The sequence below is a fragment of the Haliotis rubra genome, unplaced genomic scaffold (assembly GCF_003918875.1).
Source record: "Haliotis rubra isolate DU_JTF1 unplaced genomic scaffold, ASM391887v1 Scf4, whole genome shotgun sequence".
Classification (NCBI taxonomy): Eukaryota; Metazoa; Mollusca; class Gastropoda; order Lepetellida; family Haliotidae; genus Haliotis; species Haliotis rubra.
The window spans coordinates 5,362,284-5,389,814 of NW_025767079.1; the positions used below are offsets into that span (position 1 = coordinate 5,362,284).

General features: G+C 36.3%; 2 protein-coding genes and 1 long non-coding RNA gene across 18 annotated transcripts in view; 2 read left to right on the forward strand and 1 right to left on the reverse strand.

Moving 5' to 3' along the window:
- The window catches only part of LOC124287202 (microtubule-associated protein futsch-like), a 28,129-nt gene extending 8,091 nt beyond the window's left edge, over positions 1-20,038 (forward strand). For 2 of the 3 annotated variants that reach the window (XM_046723701.1, XM_046723702.1), the window contains exons 7-19: positions 1,197-1,297; positions 1,485-1,571; positions 3,530-3,607; positions 4,399-4,509; positions 5,931-6,038; positions 7,833-7,947; positions 9,114-9,189; positions 9,915-10,010; positions 11,484-11,567; positions 13,290-13,365; positions 13,984-14,172; positions 17,432-17,509; positions 18,772-20,038. In XM_046723701.1, coding sequence (XP_046579657.1) covers positions 1,197-1,297; positions 1,485-1,571; positions 3,530-3,607; positions 4,399-4,509; positions 5,931-6,038; positions 7,833-7,947; positions 9,114-9,189; positions 9,915-10,010; positions 11,484-11,567; positions 13,290-13,365; positions 13,984-14,172; positions 17,432-17,509; positions 18,772-19,886 — 2,314 coding nt within the window. In that variant the 3' untranslated portion in view covers positions 19,887-20,038. The remainder of the gene's footprint in view (positions 1-1,196; positions 1,298-1,484; positions 1,572-3,529; positions 3,608-4,398; positions 4,510-5,930; positions 6,039-7,832; positions 7,948-9,113; positions 9,190-9,914; positions 10,011-11,483; positions 11,568-13,289; positions 13,366-13,983; positions 14,173-17,431; positions 17,510-18,771) is intronic. The other variant, XM_046723703.1, reaches the window with a different exon arrangement.
- On the reverse strand, positions 1,817-17,424 carry LOC124287203. The gene is made up of 3 exons (XR_006901218.1): positions 16,971-17,424; positions 13,416-13,499; positions 1,817-2,112 (listed from the first exon to the last, which is right to left on the reverse strand). It is a non-coding gene; the product is annotated as an uncharacterized LOC124287203 (long non-coding RNA).
- A 2,956-nt stretch (positions 20,039-22,994) lies between the features above and the next one.
- LOC124287200 (kinesin-like protein unc-104) overlaps positions 22,995-27,531 on the forward strand; it is a 95,585-nt gene continuing 91,048 nt past the window's right edge. For all 14 annotated transcript variants that reach the window (XM_046723693.1, XM_046723687.1, XM_046723689.1 and 11 more), the window contains exon 1: positions 22,995-23,106. The gene's annotated coding sequence lies outside the window, so the exon portion shown is untranslated. The remainder of the gene's footprint in view (positions 23,107-27,531) is intronic.

Here is a 27,531-nt window from a genome sequence, read left to right on the forward strand (position 1 = left end):
AGTACTACAGCCAATTTTGCAGTCAACTTTGATTGGGCAGTGCTCATGAATGGTGTTTCAAAGTAACAGAACATTGGGTCCTGTAAGTTTCAGATGTCTGTCTGACTCACTGAAAAGGCACAGCACCTATAGAAGGGTCAGACACTATTCGTGAACACTGATTGAGTTTGATTCTCAGCTCAAATCAATGCACTAATCAAGAATAGTCACTGTTTGAAGTTAATGTTTGAAAGAAATGGAATTCCATTTGTACAATTTGGTTACTCACCTTTAAATGAGTGTTAACAGTACATTGTAGTAATGATATATTGCTGTTGGAAGTGTCATGGTATGTATTGCACTACTTTTTGACTTGTGTTTGACATAATAATGATGATTTGCAGATTTAACATGCACTTTCCAACATGATGCTTATCTCTCACACTGGTCTGTCAGACCATTTAGTGTTTGATTGAAAGGGGGTGATTTGGCCAAAAAATATGGCAACCTAAAGGGGGTCATAGGTTGCAAGGTTAAATTTGTATGAATTGTTGATTTGGAAATTTGCCAGAAGTTGAAGGGGGATGAACTATTGGATGATTTGGTTGGTATTCTTTTGTATATTGTTTTTATGTTTTGTTTTTGTATGTTTTTTATGTTAGCACTAGTTGGTTAAGTGGGATTGTAAGCGACCTAAAAGACTAGTTTTGATAAGAAATATACCTAAGGATTTGAAGGTTTGGGTGTTATTTAGTGGGCTTAGGAGAGTTTGCAGTGTTAGGTTGTGTTTGTCAGTACTTCTACAGCTACAGTTCTTCCATGTGTTTGCTTAAAAGTTAGGAGACCATCAGAACTGTTAACATGTGGCCATATCAGCCTGAGACTTTTGCCACAAGCATGAAGCTTCAGCTGTTCATATACTAGACAAAATAAGTTAGGGATATTGGTATTTTTATGATTGATATTTTATCAGTGTGTCAATGAATAATAGATCATTATTCATAATTACAAAATTTACATATATCCCTAAGTATTTTTGTCCAGCATATAAAAAACCCAATCCAATCCTTAAGTGCTATTTATCAGCAAAGCTTGATCAATTGTCTAATGTACTTGTCTGGTTTACAAAAAGAGTAGTTGAAGCCTACTTGTCCATGATTTATATAAAACACGAAATTTCAGATATTGATATTACAATTTGAAGCAATTTGTTTCAGCAAAACATCATTATCCAGAGATGAAAAGGAGAAAGAAAACAATGTGGAACAGACACCACTACCTGAGATTCAGTTTACGAAACCTGACTCCACTGTTGAAGGCATGTATTTCAACTTAAAGTACCAAATTTGCACATCTTGTGATTTTGCAAAGAATCTCTTTTGTTCACATCAAAGCCATTTTAGTCTTGTATTGATTTAACTATAAAAAATATTGTGTAAATATTTGGCAAAGCATTTTGTCAATGAATGTTCCTGTGATGACCTCTGATTTCTTGTGCTTTTCAGATACAATGACTTCTTTGGCATTTTCTACCAAGTCAGTAAAACCCAAAATAGACAAACAGGCCAGCAAACATAAAGGTATTTGTTCAGGTATGTATTTACTGCTGTGCACCAAGATATGTATCATTGTTCTGTATGTTCACAAGTTGCTCTGGATAATTAAGAAATTACGAGAGATTTGAAGTACTTTGAGGATTATTTTGAGGTTTAAGTGAGTTTTGTAGAACTCTGTGGTCCTTTGTTTGATAGCTATCATTCTTCCTTTTACCTTAATGTGTCTTCACAAAGAGAATTTCTATCTTTCGGTGTACCCCAAGGATACATGCTTGGACCTCACTTGTTCACGCTGTACATCAAGGCTCTTTGTGATTCTATCGAGGCGCAAGGTGTTGATTGTCACGACTACGCAGACAACATGCAACTTTTGAGAACATTTGCCGTCAGAGGCTCCCAGAATGCTATCTAACATTTTGAGGAGTGTACTCTTACCATCAACTGCAACATTCTGTATTACGGCTTGCCAGAGAAACTCCTCACAAAGCTTCAGAAAGTGCAGAACACTGGTGCAAGGATCATTAGCAGAACAAAGAAGCGCTCTCACATCACACCTGTCTTGACGTCCTGGCACTGGCTGCAAAAGTAGAATTTAAGACTCTCACACTTGCTTATCAGTGCTGTCACACAACAGCACCAAGTTACCTTAGTGACATCCTCTCCAAGCACAATTCTGTGAGAACATTAAGATCAGCAAATCATGATTTTCTGGAGATGCCAAAACGCCATCTAAAGTCATTTGGCTTCCTGCTCATTCAGCTGTGCTGCTCCTTCTCTCTGGAACTCTCTTCCCCATGATGTCAAACCAACCATTAGACAACTTCAAATCTCATTTAAGGGCTCCAGATAATTTTTCAACATCAGGAGTATGTACTCCTTATTTTTGTCAATACAGGAGTACTGGAAAACCTTAAGAGTACATTTAGAGTAGTGAATGGAATTTAATGGAGTATCAGTAATCTTGTGTTTCGTTTCATATGTGCCCCACAACATTGCTACTCTTGTGTAAACAGGTCAATAAACAACAAAACAATAATTTTTCAGATAAATACGTCTGTAAATGATTCTAAGACAATAGACCATTGCTGTGGTGCGTATCTGCTACATTTTCTAAATCATTTCCTACTGTATCGTGCATATTTATCCATACATACGTTGATACAGCCCTTATCTGGAGCCCTGTCATTTAAAGACATTCCTTTTCCGAAAATATTATCACTGCTGAATTTCCTTGTTCCTACTTGATTTAAATACAGTGTATATATACTTATCATAGTGCTTAGAGCTGACACTTAGTGCCTGGAGTATTTTAGTGCTTTATAAATTCACTCATTATTATTATTACCTTTCTTGTGTGTCACATACTGGCTAAAGGGATTAACATCATAATAGGACTGACTAAACTTTGTTTATGGTGTCATGGTGTTAAACAAATTGAAAGGAAGGAAAGGAAGCACACCATCTTTTCAAAGTGATGAAGAGGGTCTTAGAAATCCCTTAATATTTGTGACTGAAGTCTGATTTTTTATATGATGCATGGTACCACCAGTGTACAAATCTAACAATAATCAATACATTTTGATTCACGGGATAATGGAAAAAGCAATGAACATACAATACTGATCTGTTGACAATAACAGCAAACTACCAAGGACTGATGCTTTTCAAAAATATATTGAAAGTGAGGGGTCTTCATCATAACCTTTGAGTAGAAATACAATGTTTAAGTCAGTGTGTCAATATTGTAACAGATAACGTCAATGACTTGTTTTAGTGAGTTTACAGATGATAATTATTTTATAGAACCCTTCATGGTCAAATTAATATAAATTTAAGAGACTTCAGAAACCTTGTTTTCAATTTGGTAAGAATATAACTCTATTACATATATGTATAGGTTAGGCAGGAAATATAAGCAGAATCATATCAGTAATAGTGATTATCAGGCAAGAGTGCAAGTGATTTAATTGCTTTTCTTGTGGATTTCATTTCAGATACAGTGCATCCAACTTCCACAAGTGACACAAAGAAAGCGAAAAAGACAAGTTCACTTCCAAAGAAAATTGGACAAGGTTTGATTTAGAGCATTTGCGGTCAGTGGTAATGATAAGTATTAAGTGTGGCAATACCATTCTTATTCACCATACCAGGTTTGTTTGAATGCTGAACATACAAAATATATAGAATTCTGTTGGAAAATGTAAAAATTGTGTAGAAACTAAACCCATGTTTCCATTCACTGACATTTTGAACAACACTATTGAGTAAATTTGTTGAGTTCATTCAATGTTGCATATGATAATCTATTTGGACACAGTGAAAGTTAACACTTGTCCCTTAAGTCCCCTAAATTTAATTTCTTTCACATCTTGTCGACACAATGTAACAAGTATTCAAGTTCATTCAAATGATATGCACAGTTACATGTTGATTCCCAAGTTGAAACTGAAAGTTAACTGGGAATTAGTCATTGCCACACAGTTGCTGTTCTTCTTGTTACTTGATATATAATGCGAGATCAAAGAAGGGTTAACTCCCCTTCTATTCCAAATGAGAAGATCGCAGAAGAATTTCTTCCACACCGTTGGTCAGAATACAGGGAAAAGGGCCAAGGGGTTGTGGTATATTGTAGTCCAGAACTCTGTCTAAATATAGCACTCTGCAAATCCCACTACTGTGGAAGACTGTTACACAAGAAATAACACTGCCACATAAAAAGAACAGAAATACTTAGTGATTGATACATTTTGCTTCTGAAGGCTATTATTGTAAGCACAGATCATTGTCAGCATAAATATTAGTGTCACAGTTACAACAAATGAATGTTGATAGGCATTTACCACTGTTTTCATGTTTTTAACAGAAAAGAAAAAAGAATCAAAGAAACCTGAGGCTTTTCTGAACAAGAAAGTGAAACGTGAACCAAAAATCTCACTGAAAAAGAAGATGAGTGAGAGGGAGCTTGAGACTATAGGTGAGTAATGAATGGTTTACTCCACAGTAAGTACAATTCCAAGCGAAACATCGACTTGAAGTGTGTCAGCAGTGACTGCTCAATCAATGATGCACAATCAGCCAAATAATCAAGCCTGACAGCTCACACTAAAACAGTTAAATTCTCAAATACGACCAATATTCCTTTACAGTTCAGAAGTATGGGGATTCCAAAGATTGTTTAGATAAAATCCATCATTTGGCTTGTAAACCTTTGAGTGGGGCCCGCAACGCATTACATATTTATATCACAAATTTGATGCCTTAAACTGACATTGGTAAATGTTTTTAGCTTTGCATGAACGTCTTCTCAAAATAGAGTACAATATCCTCTGTAGGTAAGACAACATAGGCTTCACGCATTCAAAACCTTTATTTTCATACGGGTATGGCACTGTCTGTTTAATAGGCCAAGGCAGTTGGCATTTATGTTTATAAATGAATTACAGGAACACTCCCTTATATAGTTTTGCAAAATTGGCATTCATATGTGAACGAAAGCACACGATATGAATCCTACAGATTGTTTAAAAGTCTTCTTGCACCTGGAAAATAATGTCTTGAAAGTTACTTAACTCAGTTGTCAGGTTAAGATTGAGTTTGTCAGAATCAATGATCAATGAAGGTAGGAAATGATGTAAAATAAAGGATTTGTAAGAGGTATAAAGAATGAAAGCCACTTTGTCTTTGCATGTCCTACTTTTAATGACCGGGGAATTCTGTACATACCAAGAACGTTAACTAAAAGAAATTGCATTTGCTTTTATGATCTAACCGTGAAGGTCTGGGTGGGAATATTGATCTTCAGTAACCCATGCTTGTCGTAAGAGGCGACTAACGGGATCGGGTGGTGAGGCTAGCTGGTTGGTTGACACATGTCATCGGTTCCCAATTGCGCAGGGTGATGCTCATGCTGTTGATCACTGGATTGCCTGGTCCAGACTCGATTATTTACAGACCTCCACCATATAGCTGGAATATTGCTGAGTGTGGCGTAAAAATAAACTCACTCACTCACTCTTTTATGATCTCTAGAAATGATACCAATATTTTACACCTGTCATTATATTTAATGCATGCAACCATCTTTAAAAATAACATATGGAAAAAATATTGTACATCCAAATTGATGTAAAACTGCATGTAACATCAGATTGTGTATTACTGTGTACAGTCGGTCCCGGCAAAATCCTTCACAATTTATCATTTTATTGAAGCTCTTTTAACTCGATACGGATGTCTCGATATTTGCAAAGAAACTTGATATTCACCTACCTTTCATGGGCAAGTATCTCTCTGAACTGTTTACAAACGGTGCGGCATGAATCACTGACTGACTGACTGAGTTTGTTTTTACGCCACTTTTAGCAATATTCCAGAAAATGTTCTTTCTTGTTACAGGCACATGGGTGCAGTGTGTGAACTGCTACTGCCTGAAGTGGAGATATCTTCATAATGTTTCTGACCCATTAGCACTTCCAGACAGATGGGAGTGCAGGATGAATACAGGTTGAGTATCAGTTCTGATGATTGATAATAACTTCACAGGACTGAATATTGCTGTCTAGTATTATCAAAACTGGACTCCCCTTGTGCTCACTTGTCATCCATACAAATATGATTATTGGATGAGACACATTATAATAATAATAGGATATTTATATAGCGCACATATCCAAGCAACTAGTACATGCTCAAGGCACTGAGATTTTTCCCCTCGATCATTGGATGTCAATTTCAAAGGCACATCGTATTATCAAGCTCAACCCCCTGGGGATCATACAACTCTAACTTACTCTTGCAGCCACTAGGTGCACCAAGTTATTGCGTCTTTCCAATCCTTACAAGGTACCCATTCACTGCTGGGTGGACTGGGGCACATAGTCACAGTACCTTGTCCAAGTTTACTGCATGTTGCTGTACATGCAACTAGGTGTTCGCATGTATTCATGCGGCGACCATCTAGTCATTTGCCAATGGTTTTGTGGGTTCTTTTAAGTGCACAGGGTTTAGTACTGAACACTGTGACAACACTGAAAGAGTCTGAACACAAAGTTGAAGTTTTTAAACCCAGCCTCGATCCCTGCACCTCAAGCTTACTGGATCAATAGCCTCAGGCACCTGAGACAGCTCGCCCACCATGCCCCATTAATTATGCAACTAAACACCATGAAACTGATATTAATTTTTGGTCAGATATTAACTTTGATTATGTAGTCACTGTATCATAATAATAATTAAAAATGGAATAATCTCTTCAATCTTTATTTTATTTGTAGGATTCATATTCGTTTGTTCTAGTTGGATGTTTAACGTTCCACTAAATGGAAAATTTTATAAAACAGCTTGAAATGAAAATTATAGCTCTGAGTAACAAAAATAGACAAATTCCGCAATTTTTATGTAATTGTCCCCCGCCGCGACGCGGAACGGGGGACTGTATTCAGCGGCGTATGTACGTCCCGATTCTTGTTAACACGCTATCTCATGAACTGTTGTCCCCAATGTCTTCAAATTTGGTGACAGCCTACATTGGGGGATTACCCAGACACCAGTCAATTTGGGTGACCTTGACCTTACCTTCAAGGTCACCAGGACACTTAGACCACTTTTCAAACTCTTGTTAAAGTGACATCTCATGGACTGTTGTACCCAATGTCTTCAAATTTGGTGACAGCCTACATTGGGGATTACACAGACACCAGTTGATTTGGGTGACCTTGACCTTACCTTCAAGGTCACCACAACACTTTGACCACTTTTCCAACTTATTTAAACGTGATATCTCATAAAACATTGCACCCAATGTTTTCAATTATGTTGACAGCCTACATTGGCTGATTATGCAGACACCAGTCATTTCAGGCATCTTTTATGTGACCAAAAAATAAAAAGTAGTAAATATAGATATTCCATTCTTTAGCGGCGGGGGACATTGCCATATCAGTGGCAAACACTTGTTCTGCTTTAAGTTGTTACATTTTTTCCAAATGTTTGTGTAATTGCAGAATTACACAATTCATCTAATGGACTGAAAATATGCTGCTGTTAAGACCATTAGCTCTCTAGTTTTGTGGATATAGTATTTCTTAAATGTGTGTTATAGTCAGTGCAATCAAGTATTAGATGGATAGGGAATCGGTTTATCTTTAATTTCTAATTTTTATCAAAACATTGCAAATCCATCATAATACCCATTTTCAGTCCTTAGTTTGCTGTCACAAGTTTTTGTTTGATGCACCAGTGCAGGTGATGTCATATAAAACAGCAATAGTATGAAGGCCATGTATTTTCCTTTTTCAGTGGAAGCTTTTAACAGCTGTGAGAAACCAGAGGAAAGATATGATGAATCTTGTCACATTTTCACCAAGTACACAGAGGGTTCTGTTGTTCTGGCTAAGATGGCTGGATATCCATGGTGTGTGTGACAATGGGCAGTCATTATCTTGAGACTTATTAAATTCTGAATCATACAGGTTGTCGTGTCTTACAAATCAGCAGAAAGTCACTGGGATTTATAAACCAGCTGAAATAAAATAAAAGTGGTTCATAGTGTGAACCTGAATATGACGAAGATAGTAATTTTGATAGTGATTGAAATGAAACTGCTGAGTTTAATTTAGTTATGTCTTGTATACTCTTGATCAGAATCACCAAATACTTACCCCAAGGCAGCTTTTGATGACCATTTGTATGTATTTTAAAGTTAGATTTCCTTTCATTTATGTTTATCCCATACTGGAAGTGGAAGGCAAAAACAAAACTGGAGGACTACCCTTGAATTGGAGAGAGAAAGATAATCCAGATTCAATGCTGAATATTGCTGTTTGAGCTGTGAACACACAGCGCCTTCTTGGAAGTGGTCAAATGTAACAAATTATTTTTGGGATTACACTTTCTTAGTAAAATACAGATTCTAGTACATATGGGGGTTGAGTCCCATCTGGGATTTAACCCCACACTGTGTAGTTCACTGAGAAAGGGAATCCCAAATATGACTTGTGTCTGAGCTGTGTGTAAAGTTTTCTATATGCAGGAACATGACCTGTGGATAAGGTGCCAATTGCAGTATTTAATTGCAGTGTTGGGAATCGGAAACCAAATCCACTATAGATTATTGGAGGACTAAGAGCGAACGATTATAATTGAAATATGTACATATTAAATGTAATAATCACCAATTTTAAGGCTCTTCCCCAGGTTTTTTCTAATTAATGTTAATGTATTTATGCTGTTTATTTATACAACAAATATTTATCACTATATCTCATTACGTTCACAATAGATGCAAAATATATTCATAGACAGGTTACAGTTATATTTACCATAATGATGAATACGGAACTATGAATACAATGCACATAGCTTTACGATGTTGAGCGCATGTTTGTTCTTGAGTATTCGTCAAATTTAATGGTTATATTACTTCATTTAAGTGTGTTATACTAAAACAACAAAATTCCGATTAATCAATTCCGATTTTTTTCATTCGATAATTATTTTTAATCCTTCTTTCGATTGATTTTTTATTATTTCCGATCATCGTAACCCCACTATTAAATTGTGGTAATGAATTATCTCCAGGTGGCCTGCCATGGTAGAGATAGACCCAGATTATGACGCCTTCTTTGAAGTTGGTCAGCCAAACAGTATGTTACCTGTAAGTTCCTACTGTTCTTAATTTCATTGGCTCTGGAAAGGAGGGAATTACTTGTCAGTTATTGTTAATTTATGTCTAGTTAATTTTATCATTGCTTTTCAGGGTTTTACATAGCTCTTCGAAACTGGGCATCCTGGGGACTCAGGGCATATTTTTGGGGGGAGTCCCAGAGCTACAGACAACTTTTTGGGTCATTGAGTTATGTACTCACTTGTGTTAGGCTCAATTGGGTATCCTAATTTTCCTTTGAGTAACCAAATAAATTGTACCCACCTCACTCAAAGTTAATGTGGGTATTTTGCCATTTTCCATTAATTGTAAAAATATATTTAAATTTAAATGTTGGTTTATGTGTTTGTTATATATGTAGTCGATCTGTAATAAGAGAAACGATAAGAAAGACTGCAAGTTTCCAAGTTCATGTGCTGAAATAGAACCTCTCAATTTTTCTCAGTTATTTTATCTACAGTCCGTTTGAGACAAAATGATACCTATGAATTACAATCAAACACAAAAACAGATTGACATAAAAGAATCAAACCAACGCAGAGTGCAATAAAAACAACAGACCAACTCTAGAAAAAAAATGCATAATTTTTGTCACAAATAAAAAAGTTGTTTAAGAAACTAATCATTTATCTGTGCGTTTTCCCAGTTTGTTACAAGGGCGCATTGGCAACGAAAGTTCAGGTGTTGAATTTGTGATGAGTGATTTATTGTTTCAGACCCAGTACCATGTGGTTTTCTTTGATAAGATTGTGTCAAGAGCCTGGATCAACGTTGCCTCCATAAAGCCATTTACAGAAATTGACGCGTTACCTGTGAGTGTGCGTATTAGTATTGGGAATTAGTTAAAATCTCATAATTGATGATTTGTTCATTACAACCGATCAATCATCGAAAATAATTGGTTATCGTCAGTTATGAAATTTGTTTATGCACATAAAAATAAGGGAAAAAACATTTAGTTCTTTTGCGTTTTTGGGGCAAAATTTCACATCTTTAAAGGATGACTAGTATGTTAGAAACATAAATTTCTTGGAGCCTTTAAGATAAATTCAATCATGACTTGAAACGAGCTTGTAGTGCTTACGAAATGTAACAGACAAAACCAACCATGTGAAAAATATTGTTAATGAAAACATGTGTCAGGGCTCGATTTAGTGCTTTGTTACTTGCACTGGTGCAACCCAGCATTACAAAATACAACCTAGCTATGAGTCTATCTTGAATTGTTGAGAAATAAATCAACAATAATTCTAACATATGCATAAATATGCCAGCCCATTTTTCTTCTAAACTTTGAATAGCTATGGCAATGAAACATTGCTATTCATAAACACGTCTCGGCTATGACAGCTCTTGTAAACAGGGATCAGCTGTGTCTCAGTGTTGCTATGGTTTCATGGGTACTACATCACTGATTAAGGTTTATGTGCACCCGAAACATTTTAACACACTATGTTGCAACTGGAATTTGGCTGGTGCAACTAGGTCTTTATCTTAGGTTGCACCTGGTGCAAGTAGGTTAACATCTCTTAAATCGAGCCCTGTGTGTTCCAGAATTGTTTGTGTTCCATTATGAGAAATTATGATTGATTGCTTAGTTTTTTAGTCACTACGACCAATTTTCGATTTCAATTAATCGTACCACCACTAGTGCGTATGTGCAGGTTGGTTGTTTAATGCAGCACTTGGAATAGGAAGTCTAGGAATATCCTGTGATTGACACTGTGAGCAATCATCCACGCTGTAAGGATATCATGACATGTCACCGAACCTGATCAATAAATTTGCCACTTTCAACCGGTTGCTACCGACCAAATCAGTGGTGTAAGTAAAATATGAAAAAAAAACACATTTATATATTTAATGTTTTTAGGAGTGAGTGAGTTTAGTTTTACACCTGGGTCTTTCGGCGTGACAAGCGAATGCTTTGACCAGTAGGCTACCCCACCGCGCTGTTTTTAGGAGATTGCACATGATCAGGAATAGGTTGCAGGGGTGGAAACAACTTTAAAATTGCTAGTGTACTCCGGTACAGTGGCACATGTAAAATCACTTGCCCTGATAATTTTTCCACTATACTGGCTGATTTTCTTGTTGATTTTTTAAATAAACAACATAATTAACATTGGAAAGTCAACTGGACACCGGTACAGTGTGATATACACATTTGCTAGCCCTACAGGAAAAAACACTGGACTGGGGCATCAGGCAATGGGTTATTTCCACCCCTGGGTTGTTTGTCTTGGAAGATATACCACTAATGAAAGTATATATATTCATTTCAGAGAAAGTGCAAGGGTCATGACTACACTAGGGAAGTCAAGATTGCAACAGACAATGCCATTGCAGCTTTAGAACTTCCACTCATGGTTAGTCATTTTGCACAAGAGTGAGTGAGTGATGTTAGTTATACACCATTATTCACAATATTCCAGCGATATCGTGGCGGGGACACCAGAAATGGGCTTCACACATTATACCCATATGGGGAATCAAACCAGGGTCTACAGCGTGACGAGCAAACACTTTAACCACATGGCTACACCACCACCCCCTGTGAAAAATGAGGAACAGCTAAATATGAAAGAAAGTTATAATAAGAGAGGATGAATATACTTTTAGCAAACTGACGGATACAGTGAACTGTTTTTTGGTCCAGGCCATACATAACAAACATGCATAACAAACTGTTAATCTCCTAACTGGTCACATCATTAATCAGTACCCATCAATCAACTGTTTTGAGACATGCATGGTTGTTCGGTTCATTCCCATTATGACTACTCCCAGTTTGACTACCCGTCCAATACACAACCTGTTCCAGTCGAGTGGATTTTAATTACAAGCTCTCCCCTCCATCAGGTAGACTGTTCCACCAACACTTATAAACAATTATAGCTGTACCAGGTTCATACAATATTTATTCAGCTAATTACATAATTCATTGTTGTGGAAGAGTTCCAGTATTCACATACCGGTATATACTGAGTTACACGATGTATCATATACACTACATACCAGTAGTAAGTGAATTAATAAGTTATTGTGCTGTATAATATTTTATTTCGTTACACAGTTGTTCTTAAATTTTGATTTTTCTGACATGTTAAAAGGTAGTGAATATCGTCTTCGTTATAATGACCACATGAACGCTTAGATATTTCCGATATATGTCGATTATATCTATCTGAGTTAAGATCACTACTCAGCTTGAGGCGACAATGGATGGTTTGACAAAATCTAGTTCCAAAATATAAATGAAAGTAATTGCGAGTTTCTGTTGGGTTTATCATGGTTTTAAATTGATTCAGGGAAATAGCGTTAACAGCTCCATCGGGCAATATAATATTGCACTCGGTAAAAATGATTGAGAATATCTTTGCATTCTACAGTTAATAGTTTGAATGGAAGTTGGAGGGATTATGTCCAATTTTCAAAACAAACAACCTGTACTATAAGTTTACATAGTTTTAATCCAAGTAGAGGAGTTATCTCCAAATATCAAAACAAACAATGAATGATCACAAGATCCCCGATTCTCTTGGCTTCTTATCATTATAGGTAGGCTCTGGGAGTCACCCTTATAGGTATATTTCAAACAGTAGACAAACTGGGAGTAATCAGCTATACAGGTACAGTACATTATTAAGTGTAGCAGTGCTCCATTATATGTTTATGTTCATGAGTAGTCAAACCTGGGAGTAGTCATAATGGGAAGATACCGGTTGTTCAAGGCGGCAATAAACATTTGAAGGCAAAGATTAACTGGAAAAAAGTTCTAACACTTTGTCCACAACTTACACCCTCAACTAACAATAGTAAAACAAGGAATAGGCTGTAGCCTTTGAATAGGACACATGATGTCCATAAATCTGAGACTGGAATTAGACGGTTCAGCATTAGAAAAAGTCATAGCAATCACGCCATTCTATAACATGTATTTACTAATGTTACGTAGGAGATGATAAACATTGTAAATATGATATCGTGTGACTTGATCCAGGATGTCTGATCGTTGAAATATTTAATATTAGCTTGATGTGATTTTATTACTGTATGTATGATTACAGTCCTGTGGTTTCTTCTTTCAGGAGAGGTTGAAGAAGTACAGCTTTTCATCACGCTTTACTGGAAAATGGGGAAGTTATAATAACAATACTGACCAGGGTGAGGCTACAAAATATATTTTTGGTTCTGAGGCATTACATGGAAAATACCTTGCAGCAAACATTCACTGTTTCTTCCTAAATTTCCATTCCAAATTCAACAGTTCGTCATCCTGTCCCTGTTACTGCCTTTGCCTGAAAATATTTTTGTTATAATAAGCATTAACAAATGAAAGCAAGTGTCATAAAAGTTGTGGTAAGAGTTTCTCCCGTAACCTTCGCTTGAAATGTATTCTATTTATTATGATTATTTCTAGGGGTTGGGGTTTAGGTTTAGGGTTTAGATTTAGCTTTATGTTAGGGTTAGGGTAGGGTAGGCTTTCCATAAAAACATCTATTCTTAGGCATAGAATGATGGAAAAACGGGGGTTATGGGCGGAAATCTTTCCAAGGTTACCATAAATAAAGGCAGTTTTTCTAAGTGTTCCTCTACAGCATGACATGTTATGTGATTCTATGGGGTGATAGATTCATGTCCTGACGCTTAGGTGTTTGAATTGAACTATGAAGCTCAAAATGAACAGGTATCCCTTTTTTATGAATGAATAAATTCTTTTCATTACAAAATACATGTGTGTTTTATGTAGAATGTTATCTTAAGAAACTGTTTTCATTGCAGACAACACAAAGGACGAAAGAAAAAGGTCGAAGGTTTCAAGATGTTCTACAAAGAGAAAAATTGATCAGGAGGACAATCTTGTTGATGATGAAACGTTACATCAAATTCTCAACAATTCACAGTCAGTGTTGTCTGATGTTGCTGGAATGTTGGATTCAATGGAAAATGATAACTTCAATAGTAATGCAGGTAAGTATTTTCGTCTGGCAATCTTTTCCAGAAGAGTTCCTTACGTACCCCCTGCCTATTTTATAACCTACTTTTCATTACTTGTATATCTTTGTATATTTTTTTTAAATTAGGTAGGGGGGTACGTAAGGAACTCTTACCCCTTTTTCTGATAAATCTGGATTCTTAAAATTAAATTCTAATTAATCAGGTAGAAATTGTAAAGAAACCAATTGCTTGTTCTGAATGATGATAATACTGAACAGCGCACTGTTTGTGTTCAAAGGAATACTAACGGCTGTGGCTTGTGAGGCCAAAACGTTTATTTTTGGTTTAGGTTTGAATTCAGCCTGATAGAACATAAAGAAATATGTAAAATTGAATCTAATAGATATTTACATGTTTAAATTACTCATTAAGTCAATGAAATACACCTCTGAACTGTAACAGAACTATATCACAAGTTACAGTGTTACACAATATTCATAAATTATACGAGCAAAAAGACACACTGTAGTATTTAACCCATTCAACACCGTAGGCCGGAAAACCACCCAAGATGTCACGAGTCCCCAGTCGCATCAAAATGATCTATAATGTTAGGAACCTAACTAACATGATTCTTTTATGAAGTCTATCACTTTTAACAATGTCTGAAAACAGGTGCAACCTAAGATAAAAACATTTGCACCAGCCAAATTCCAGTTGCACTGCTTTTATTGCAATATGTAAAGAAAGAAATATGCTATTGAATTACTTCGATGTTTTATTCAGCAGTTTACCCACTCAAAAATTGACTTGCACCTGGTTCAAGTTAGACTAATAACTAGGTTGCACTTCATTATATTGGGTTGCACCAGTGCAAGTAACAAAGCACTAAATCGAGCCCTGTAAAGTAACGATGTTTCGAGAAAATAATTAACAAAACCGAATAAACTGAGGAATAAAATCCACAACAGTACTCATAAAAGTTGCCAAACGTACAATATAACTTACTATTTCCATCTTTTTGAGCGATCGTGTATTGTAATTCAAGTGACATCTTGGCTTTCGTCGCCTTGAACTTCACGCTCAGACACGATGTTTAATGCCAAAATTTATGCATGAAACATTTTTGTCACGGGTCATAAACTAGCACGATACGTCCACTAAGTTCCATAATATAAGTATTGGTGGTGATTTATTGCGTAACACATTCAGAATAGCGTGATTTTACCCAAAACTTTCGTCTGAATCATTAGGTTTCGTTTACGAGGACGGTATCCATTGCTGTAATATGATTGGCTGCCTTAGGTCACGTGTACGATTTTGACCAATCACGATGCTTATATCAGACTGTGGCGAAAAAGCGTCATTAGAAACTGTGAAAATACAACTGTGAAAATACTCTTGGCAAGGGTACAGTGATACTGTTGATGTTCAGAGCTTTCAAACAATACCCGCCATCAAACGAATCGCCTCACATGTTATTCATACGAAGCCTCGACAACCGAGGTATTTCAAGCTGTTGCATCACGTTACCCAGCGGGAAGTCACTGATATTGGGAAATAGACGACCATACATATTATTTGAGCAATCTTTTTTAAAATAATTTTCTGATTACGTAAAAATGAAAATATAGAAGAAAAAGGTAAGGGGATATTATGACATGTTACAAATGGAAAAAATTGCTGCATTTTTTGCTCCCTTCGTGGTTTGTCTGGACATTATAAATTTTTAAGCTTGCACGTTCATTAAAAATTAACTTATTTAAGTTGTAGTTGGATTATGTGAATAATATGATCAAAAAAAATTCATATTTATAAACAGTAGGATTAGACCTTTCAAATGGTGTATGATATGTAGTAGCAATAATGTTTTACAAGCTGATATTTTCCTTGATAAACATAGGCTCCAACCTCAGTGTTTGGGAACTCGGTGTCATGGCAGTAAAAGCCTTCGGTTGACTGGTGGCATATAAAATAAGGTTTAAAAATCCAATTGCATTAGCTACACAAATCAAATATAAAGCCAATGAATTTATTTATATTATTGAATTTTCTGTCCTTTTTGACAGCAACGTGATATGCAAGATTCAGGAAAAGCATGATAAATATGCTAACCACGCCTTGAAATGTCTCGCTTGCATCCCAAGTACACCACTGTCGTCAGGCTCCCCATTGTTCTCTTGGTTCGGTACCTCCTGATCTCTTGGCGCAGATCAGGAGAGTGCCCGGGTTCTCCACCGGGAGCACAGCCCTTCTGACACTCTGGGTAATGCAGAAGGCTGCATGGTTGGGGAACCTTCATATTCTGCGGAAAGTTCTTGGTGGGTTCGACTAGGCAGCGTCTCCTGGGAGAAGTCCCATTCGCTGTCTGGGCTGTGTGTAGAGGGGGCAAGGGCCCTGAGCTGATGATGAGCCTTACCAGCCTGACTGTGCCCACTCTGCTGCATTTTGATCTTTAATATGTAAAAAATAATAATAATAACAATAGTGAGTGAGTGAGTTTAGTTTTACGCCGCTTTTAGCAATATTCCAGCAATATCACGGCAGGGGAAACCAGAAATGGGCTTCACACATTGTGCCCATGTGGGGAATCGAATCCGGGTCTTTGTCGTGATGAGCCAACGCTTTAAACCACTAGGCTACCCCACCGCCCAATATATATGTTTAGGATTGCGTTTAATACTTAAACGTTACATATACCCACAATAACACAGTGATCTTAAATTTCAATTAAATCAAGTGTGACTTACATGCTACAGTACGTTATATTTCTTATTATAATAAACAAGAAACTATCCATGTATACAACATTTTATACAATATGTACCTACCTTAAATCGTCACGAAAGTCCCATGGTTTTAATTAAAACCTTCCTTCCGAAGCACAAGACAGCATGTGAGTTTAAAATATTTACATTGTAGTTAAGCTGTGGCCAGCTTGGCCTATCAGTGAAACAATAGAAATGCCTGAGAGATGGAACAAGGAGTGTTGAAAGTGTGCAGTGTGACAATTTCTGGAGGTTAGACTGAGAGTTACAAGGCTAACTATGCAGAGCTATAGAAAGAGAATAAAATAAAGTATAAAATAAAAACTATATGTTTGTCTGTGTCAATACTACTTAACATGACTAAAGAGGACTGAAGTAAGTTCCTTTTCCAAACATGTAACATTGATATAAATTCTGATAAGTATATGGTAATATCAATACTGTGAAGACAAATGCACTAAATTTTCAGTCAGGAGATTAAAAATGTAAATATGTTTTGATTTAAGTTTTATATTTTGTTTCAGATTCTGAATATCTGGTTTCAAAGCCAAAGACAACTGTTAAGAAAAGAAAGATTGAGAGAGATGATATTGATCTTAAGGGTAAGCAGATAATCAATTCTTGAAATTAGGATATCTTACAATTCAGGATACCAGAAAACTGAATGGACCATCTTACACTGGAAGCCAAGATTGAATATTGTGTTGTGAAAAGATTGAATCTTCTGCAGAGTGGAGTTGTCTCCCTTGTATCACAAGGCAATGTGTGGTGTTGCTTGAATTTTACAAGCTGTTCCAGAGCAATGTGTCCTGTCTATGGCACAGTTAACATATAATCAAATGAGAAATAAATAAACGAAAAAACTCATTTGGTAACTTTATTGTCACTGCATCAGCTGAACCTCATGTTTAATTTGCATCATCCTGATTTCGTTTTACAAATTTTGATATGGCCCAGAAATTAAGGGGACGGTAGTGTCCCTGGGATTTGGGGCTTGGTATTACATACAATCAAAGACCCTCCAAATCTATTATCTTCTCATCAGTAAGAAACGGGGACCTCTTTCCTTCAAACCTTTTGGTAATAGGAAACGGTTTTAATGATTCTGTGGAGTATGCTAATCAAACTCAAAAGTGATGCAAGTTTCAGACTCTTTCCATTCAAGTAAAAGGCACAATCGTGGGTATTCTGCCGACAAAGCAGTGATCATATTCAGGGTGAATCTGAGATGAGAACACATACAATTAAGATCCTTTCATCTCTAAAAGGTGCCTCAGACAACTACCATTGATCCCTTTAATGTCTAGATCATGGATAGATAAAATTCAATAATTACAATCTGTATATTACCATTTCCAACTGAATTTGACAATTGTCAGTGAGCCTACAGAGGACGAGAATGTCAGTTACGATTCACACGCATATGCTTTGAATCAAATCGTATTCCTTGATGAACTCGATTCATATTCGTGGTCACTAGAGTTGAATATTTATGGAAATTTTTATGCGAGTGTTTTTTACTTGGAACTACTTTGTATTTGATTTAAGTGAGATACGGAAAATGGAATATATCCAAGCCACTCATTTGTTTTTGCCAAGGCCACTTATAGTGGCACTGTCATTAGGCTTTAAGCGGGATTGTTCGCAACATATTGCTTTTTTTTGTGTGTTATGGAAAATATCATTTAAACGTTTCTGCTTTAGCAATTACTTGACATGTTTGTTACTTTAAATTTTCTCTATATTAAACATAGAGTCTTCATAAATAAATATTTGTTGCTATATAGTCATAAAACATGTATTCATTGTACCCCTACTGGAACTACAAACACCTAACATACGATGTATTCTGCTTCCTTTGTAGTTTCTGATGCCAGATGTGTAGATTCAGAGAGTATGAAGGAAGCTGCCAAGTTCGAAGTTGCCAAGCTAGACATGGACATATTTACCATGGAGTTAGGTTCTGTGCAACTTGAATCACAAGACCAACTGAATACTGATGTTCAAGGGGATGGTTGCTGCAGCACTGGTGAAAATGTGGCTTTGCCAGACTGTGTCATTACTGGAAATATCGATGAAACAGGGGCAGCAGAAACGCTGGACACAAATTCAGCAGGTAAGAAGAAGAAGTCTCAGAAGAAGAAATCAGCTGAGGAGAAGGATAAGAAACAAGACAAACCTAAAAAGACTAAAACTTCAGGAGAATATGATGTCTGTGTGAAGGAAGAAATGAGCAAAAAGAAAAAGAAAAACAAGGGAAATGGAACAGCAAATGTGTATCCTGAAGTAAATCTAGAAAAGAGCAAAAAGAAGACTAAAAAAGAACAAAAGACAGGAGATTCTAGTAACAGAAAACCAGAGGAAGACAATGTTGTTAAAGGAAAAATGCAGGACAAAATGAAAGGAAAGAAATCTGACAAGTCACTGAAGTCTTGTGGAGGTGATGGGAAACCTAAAAGTTCTGTTCTTGGGATGTGCGGCTTTAATAAAATGAAGATGAAGAACAAATCTCATGAAGAAAAGGAGGACAATACACCTGCAATCAAGACAGAACGTGAACAAAAACAGAATAAGGACTCGGAACTGAAGACCAATATTAGACAAGACAAGACAACCAAGAAAAAGAAACCTAAATTCATCAATCCAGTACATGCTGCAAAAGAAAACATTTCTAACACTTCATGTTCTGACAAAAAATCTGGGGATAAGGAGAATACTGAAGATAAGAAATGTATGACAGACATAAACAGTGAAAATACATTTGTCAAACCATCCAGTCAAAATAGCCAAAAAGAAAAGGTTTTACATAAGGAAACGGAACAGGATGTAAGTGATGGTGAATTGGATTTAGATTTCAACATTCCTGTCCAATCGACCGATGACAAGGTTGATAGTGATGATGATGACTTTATGCTAGATGAGCCCAACACACCAACTCACAGATCTACTGTGGTCATTCAAGGATTCAGATCCCCTTGATCTTAAAGAGTAAGATTGTGTTTAAGAGGCTAACTTTCGTATCCTCGTTAGGAATGAACATTTATATGACAAGTTTTGAGTTCGTCAAGTATTTAAAATAACATTTTGTTTTGCATTGTGAAAACATCTATGTAACTGTTTAATTTATTCATGCTGTACTGACTGACTGAGTTTGGTTTTACGCCGCTTTTAGCAATATTCCAGCAACATCACGGCGGGGGACACCAGAAATGGGCTTCACATATTCATGCTGTAAAAATTAACAAAAGTTAAAATGTTTAAGATGTTTTATGTATGCCTTGAACAAGAAACATTTGATTTGTGTTTGTAAACGACTTTGAAAAACATCACCCAATCCCTGAAATCTGTTAAGTGGTAAATCAGCATAATTAGTGTATAAACAGAGGTGTATTTACTTTTGAAGATTTCTTTTTTAACAAATACATTTTTTTTTGCTTTTGTTAATTGTTCCAAAATCAGTTATGTTGGACCATATGATTTTTGTTTTGATTTCGAAGTCTTAGTGTTGAGATTTCTACATATTGTTAATATTTATTGACAAGATTCTGTGTTCAGCTCAGGTGAAGTTAAACAAGTTCAAAAAGAACTCACAGCCCATGGCACATTGTTGACTGTTATTTTATAGAAGAATATAAAGCATGTTGATCTTCTTTTGATATTGTTTTCAGTTTTATAACAAATAAAACAAATTCCATCAATCTTTATCTTCTTTGTAAATGTTGTGTGATGATTGATTGAAGAATACCAGTTAGCTGTTAATCCATGAGTATTTAAGTATTTAAAATAACATTTTATGTTTTGAAATGTGAAAACATCAGTGTAACTGTTTAATTTATTTATGCTGTAAAAATTAACAAAATTATAATGTTTAAGATCTTTTTACATATGTCTTGAACAAGAAACATATGATTTGCATTTGTAAACGACTTTGAAAAACATCAGCACACAATTCCTGAAATCTGTTAAGTGGTAAATCAGCGTAATTAGTGTGAACAGAGGTATATTTACTTTTGAAGATTTCTTTTGTAACAAGTACATTTTTATTGCTTTTGTTAATTGTTCCAAAATCAGTTATGTGTTGGACCATATGATTTTAGTTTTGATTTTTAAGTCTTAGTGTTGAGACTTTTACAAATTGTTAATATTTATTGACAAGATTCTGTGTTTAGCTCAGGTGAAGTTATACAAGTTCGGGAAGGACTCACAGCCAATGGCACATTGTTGACTGTTGTTTTATGGAAGAAAACCATGTTACTTTTTCTTTTGATATTGTTTTCAGTTTTATAACAAATAAAAACAAATTCCATCAATGTTTGTCTTTGTAAAGGTTGTGTGATGATTGATTGAAGAGGTGAGGTGAAATTAGGTTTAACGTCGTGCTTGAGAATATTTTGCTCATATGATGATGTGCATGCATATGTGTGTGTGTGTGTGTGTGTGTGTGTGTATGTGCGGCTGCTTGTACTAGCCCAGACTAAAGCTGGTTTTATAGTGCTAGCTCACTGAGATACCATGCTGCAGTGAAGCATGAATACCCCAACTCAGACACATTATACTGACTCCGAGCCAACCAGTCCTTGTTGTACCCATTAATGCCGAGCGCCAGGCAAGGACCAACAAGTACCATATTTTAACGTCTTTTGGTATGACGAGGTCAGGTATTGAACCCGCGACCTTCCGCTCTCCAGGCGGACGCTCTAACCACTACACCACGGAGGCGTTCCCATGAACAGGAAACCAACACCACTCACTACACATTCCTTCACTCACATGTGAAAAGAGAGCAGTCTGAACTATTGAAAGGGGCTGTCGCATCCCCTCTTTTGTCCTTGTAGTTTATTAAATGACCATTGAAATTGAAGTGTGCACCCTCCTTTCTCAAAAAGCTGTATCCACCCCTGAGTTTCAAGGTGTCTTTTTTAACAGTGATTGTGTGGAGTCCTTATAAAGGTCTCGGTGGTTCTGCAACAGTATTTACATGCAGATGTGACAATACTGTTTTTCACTGTAATCATCTACATCAGTAGAGTTGCTTGGGATACATATTTTGAAGAGCTGATAAGTTTAGAACGAAAGAAAATATAATTTAATCAGTTTTCATAATTCCTTTAAGCTGTACTGTAGACAGTTCAGCAGCGAATGGGTCATAAAATGTTCAAACTCCACACATCAAACATAGCCACCCAACACTACAGCTAGAGATATTAATCAATCTTCAACTGCTTATTTGTACTTGTAATCAACAGTACTTATAAATGAAAGCTCTCGTATGCTGTAGGGAAAACACAAGTGCGAACAGTAGCTGGAATGTACGTGTGTAAACGTGTGGGTTTTTTTTTACTAAAACTGACAAAATGTTTGCCAGCACTTTCGTCGAACACAACATCTTATGTGCCCGCGTACATATGTTGGCAGTTTAATCTGAACATAGGACACACCTACTTCCATTACATTGACATCTCCCGAGGAACTGCCGCTGGGACGAACTCAGCTGGAAAGAACCCGACAAGGAGACACTGGCCGGACCGAGGGTGGCCTAATATGGCCAACTGAAAATAGATGGTATCCTTACTTAATGTTGTGCGCATGCATATCATTCGAGAGAACGCTCAGAGTAGGGTTCTTTAGTTATTTAAACTCTCCACTATTGCCTGAAACCCTACCATAAAAAAACAAGCAATACAACGAGGAGATATATTGAAAGTCAGGGTTAGCGCTTGGTAGAGACTGCCTTCCCTACCGCCCGCGAACTCTCGAATGACACGAAAATGGTGCCGCGCAAAATTTATAATTTTTACGACGTCACAGACACCTGTCGAATGAAAAGGCGTTGTTTCTGTTATAGTGTTTCTTTACGCTATATCCTAGTTGAGATAGAAAACATTTGGTGTTTTGTTTATTAAGGTCGTTATCTTGAACCACATCTCTTTAACCATTTTGATTTATACGCAATGCTTCAAGGAGTTGTCGAAAATAAAACTATATAACAACTGAAAAGAAACAATAAGTTTTCGTAGTATTACTTTTTGTTTATAACTGTAGTTAGTTGTATTCCCATTAGTACAGCAGGTGCCCGTCAACCAATAACACTGCAGTACCGCAGAAATGGCTGAAAATAACCTGCTCTTGACATTTGCAGACGAAATATTGTGATCGTAACAAAATTATGGCATTATAGGATCATCTTTGGCATTTTAAGGTGAGAGGACTTACGAAGACTATCGTAAGGCGATTTTGTTGTCATTGAATGTTTTTACTATCTATCTTTATCCAGTGTACAGGAAATTATCCCGTTCAAACAATGATACAGTACAGATAGGCAGTCAGTCAGTCACATGACGCTGTCAAAATCGCAGACGATTTCGTTAGCAGCCTCTCGCATACTTTCCAACGACCCCATTGTCATTTTATGAACAGATATTGTTGAGATTTAAGATGCCACCAAGCCTAAAACTGATATTCTGTGGTGACAGCTGGAAAATTTTGAGATTTCATAAATTATCATAATAATTACTTATGGAGACCATGGCCTTGGCACTCACAGGAACCAGACCCAATATTGATATCTGTTGAACGCATATTAATCACTGTCTGAATTGAGTTTGTGTCTGGTAAATTTTTCTTTTGTGTTTATTTTTTAAGAAGAATCTTTAATTACATGTGTTTCGTGTGGGTGTAATCCCAGACTGGTCCTATATTTTGGATTTTACACAGTGAGGTCAGCATTGTGACATCTACATATATACTGTAGACATCATGATTTTCAGATAGAGAGTGTTATGTCTTCATTGTATTTCTCTTTAAGATTTTGATGAAGAATATATTATTGAAACACTTAAATTGTATTAAATCATGGTAGTACTGAAAGTTCTGTAACATGCCATTTGAATATATATATTAAAATCATGATGGGTACAATACTGTTCGTGCCAAGCTTGATAAAATTAAAAAAATAATATGTGTCCATAAGTAATGCCTTGTATTACATACAGTATATCATTCACTCTAATCTTATTGCCTTATAAAGGTCTGGGTTAGAATTGGTCTTCAGACACTCATGCTTGTCCTAAGAGACGACTGAGTGGATTGGGTGGTCAGGCTTGATATCATGTATGTCATCATATCCCAGTGGTGTAGATCGATGCTCATGCTGTTGACCACTGGATTGTCTGGTCCGGGATTCAATTATAAACATAGTCACTGAGTGCAACCATATAGCCGGAATATGCTGAGTGCGGCTTTAAACAACAAACATTTTTTACAAACGTTAACTCAATTTCTGTCATTACTGAGTCACAGTGATGACAAGTACTCTTTCATGATTTTTTAAACCTCTCCAACACTAAGATATCACCTCAAAATCCTTGCATAAATTTACATATGAGTTCAGGCAGAGCTTAGGGACTAACAACATTCACATTTTCCAAGGCTGAATGTACTTGTTGAATGTTCATCTTTTGATAATTAATTTCATACAGTGTATGATTTAGCTTAAAAAAATGTTTACTGGCCTTAGCCTTTGAAACAAGAATTGATTTCATAAGCTGTCTGTGACCAGTCCACAATATTCAGCTGATCATATTGACATCATCACTCAGACACTGTTCTTGTCTTTCTCTGTGAGTAAAAAAGTGCATGCATAATCAGTAAGAAGATCCCGCAGTAGGTTATGAGTAATGAGGTGAGGTGAGGTGAGGTGAAATTGGGTTTTACGTCGTGCTTGAGAATATTTCGCTCCTATGACGACGTGCATGCGTGTGTATGTGTATGTGCGGTTGCTTGTACTAGCCCAGACTGAAGCTGGTTTTATAGTGCTAGCCCACTGAGATACCATGCCGCAGTGAAGCATGAATACTCCACCCAGACACATTATACTGACTCCGACCCGACCAGTCCTTGTTGTACCCATTAATGCCGAGCGCCAGGCAGGTACCAGCAAGTACCATATTTTAATCTGTTGGTATGACACGGTCAGGGATCGAACCCGCGACCTTCCGCTCTCCGGGCGGACGCTCTAACCACTACACCACGGAGGCGGTCGTTATGAGTAATGAAGGAAGGGAGGGTGGCCTTGTGGTTTTCATGTTCACTTGACACACCAAAGACCTGGCTCGATTCCCTAAATGGGTACAATGTGTGGAACCTATTTCTGGTGTGCCTTGCCATGACATTGCTGGAATATTGGTAAAACTATACTAACTCATTCATGGAGAAATGCTGAATCTCTGAATATATATAATTTTGATAGCAACAAATAATCCTATTTAAATTAAAAAGAACCCCAGTGGGTTAGGAGATTCAGAACCTGAAGAAATCTAGACTTGCTTCATTTAGGGCTTTAGCACTGCAGGAAGGGCTAGTTAGTAGCGAAAATAATGCGGTTCAGGAACTGTGAGACTGACTCACTTATTCAGTTTGAGTGAGGATTTGATCAGATATCCTCTTTCAATCTGATTGTATTGTCTACACTCATTGTTTTATTGGCATTCTAGAAATTTGGCAGTCTGTAATGAAGCATATGACTTTATGGATAACATCTTGTTTACTGCATAGAACGACGTTTTGGTGTAGATTCTTACACCATTATCAAGCTAAAAGTATCCTTACTCAATACAGGGGTGGAAATAACCCATTGCCCGACGCCCCAGTCCAGTGCTTTTTTCTGTTGGGCTAGCAAATTTGTATGTCACGCTGTACCGGTGTCCAGTTGACTTTCCAATGTTAATTATGTTGCTTATTTAAAAATCAACAAGAAAATCAGACAGTATAGTGGACAAATTATCAGGGCAAGTGATTTTACCGGAGTACATTAGCAATTTTAAAGTTATTTCCACCCCTGCAATATGATACTTTTGGGGAAGAGGGTGGTGTTGATATCATATTTTAGTAAAATGCATCAATCATATCTTTAACATGTATAACCAGGTACACTCATATTCATTGTCATCAATAAGCAACCAGTGCATTAATTTCAAATGGGGAATGTATTGTTAGAATTTCAAATAATATCAGGGTTATAATTAAACTCCGAAAAATTTCAGCCAGACCGCAAGGGCTGGTTAGATGTAAAACTTGCCAGCCCTGACTAAAACTTGTCATCCAATTGGAATTCATCATATATTTTTATTAGTGAATAAATAATGATTTATTATCCGGAGATATGATGAATATCTTCATATTCATGTCTAAATTTTAAGCCGACCGTCGGGCAGGTGAAATTGAGAATCTGGCAGTCCGTGCTGAAAATAACCCGTCCTGGGCAGTTGGTCAGGAAGGTTAATTTCGAACGCTGATAATATCTTTTAAGTTATTTCTAAAGCATGTCTCAAGGATGTTTTTATTGTTTGCAGAACTAGCATTGCTCTCCCCTGCCAAACAATTACTTATGAAACCTGACCAGGGCTCGAGATAACTTTTGGGGGTGCGGGTGTACTTACACCTCACATTGCAAGTGGAGGGGTACTGAGAATTTTGAAGGAGTACTGACATGTTTTTGTGGGAGCGAGTTGGTGATTTGGTTTTTTTTTATTTTTAATATTAAACAACTTTTCAGCTATGAAACTTTATATATGTAAGACTTACAAAGGTATTTATGTGCGTACATGATACGCTTGAAATGTTATATTATGTCGTACTTCATTGATTTTTAGGCGTACATTACGCCTGTACGCCCCTTATCTGTTGCCCTGCTGACAATAAGTGTATTTGTACTCTGGGCCATGCGGTCTCCAATACTGAATAAAGTCTCTCTCTATTGGAAACCAGACAGTAAGCGTAACTTCCTGAACATGGTTATGATTTCAGCATGTCTTTTCATTGTGCAGATTGATTAGAATTTTTAACAATGTGCACATGGTGTTAAGCATTCTGATTAGATGGACAGATGAAATATGATCATCACTATGAACAGTGATGTTTCTGTGATGAATTATGGTCAATGAAATATTGGTTGTAAGTGCCAAATAACTGCCATTTGTGTTTCATGTTTGTTCATATTATATTCATTAATTCCTTTGATTTGTCATGTATGAAATAATCAGATTAAGGTTGTAATATTTTGAAACAAACTTTTTGGACAAAAATTGATGAGAAAATACAGATAATTAATATTTATATGATTTATATTTTTAAGTAAACTTATGTGGCCAACAATCAATGATAAAATCCCAATATTTCCAACATAACTGCTAAACATGTGAATCGTAAAAAATTTCAAGTTTAAAAAAATAATTAAGCTTGGGTATTTTGATATATCAAAGATCTATTTGCATTCCATGATATTTGTTTAAAAAAATTCTGAATTGGGGATTTAAAGGAAAAAAGTCACATTAATTACAAATTGATGTATTATTTACTTCTGATCTGACAGTGACACAGCCACTATTTACAGTCACATAATGAAACCTGGGGATTTCATTTATGTTTATTTATTTTTGTCCCTGCTCTGAAGTAGAATATGTTCATTATTCTAGAAACTAGACACAAAACATTGCATTCTATATGAACACAAATTGAAAATGGATACAATTAATTTACATTGCAAGTTAGTGAGATGCATTTACACTATTCATTCAAAGTTCTTGATTGCTTCATTGAACTTACTAGTCTTTTCTGCTAAGAACTA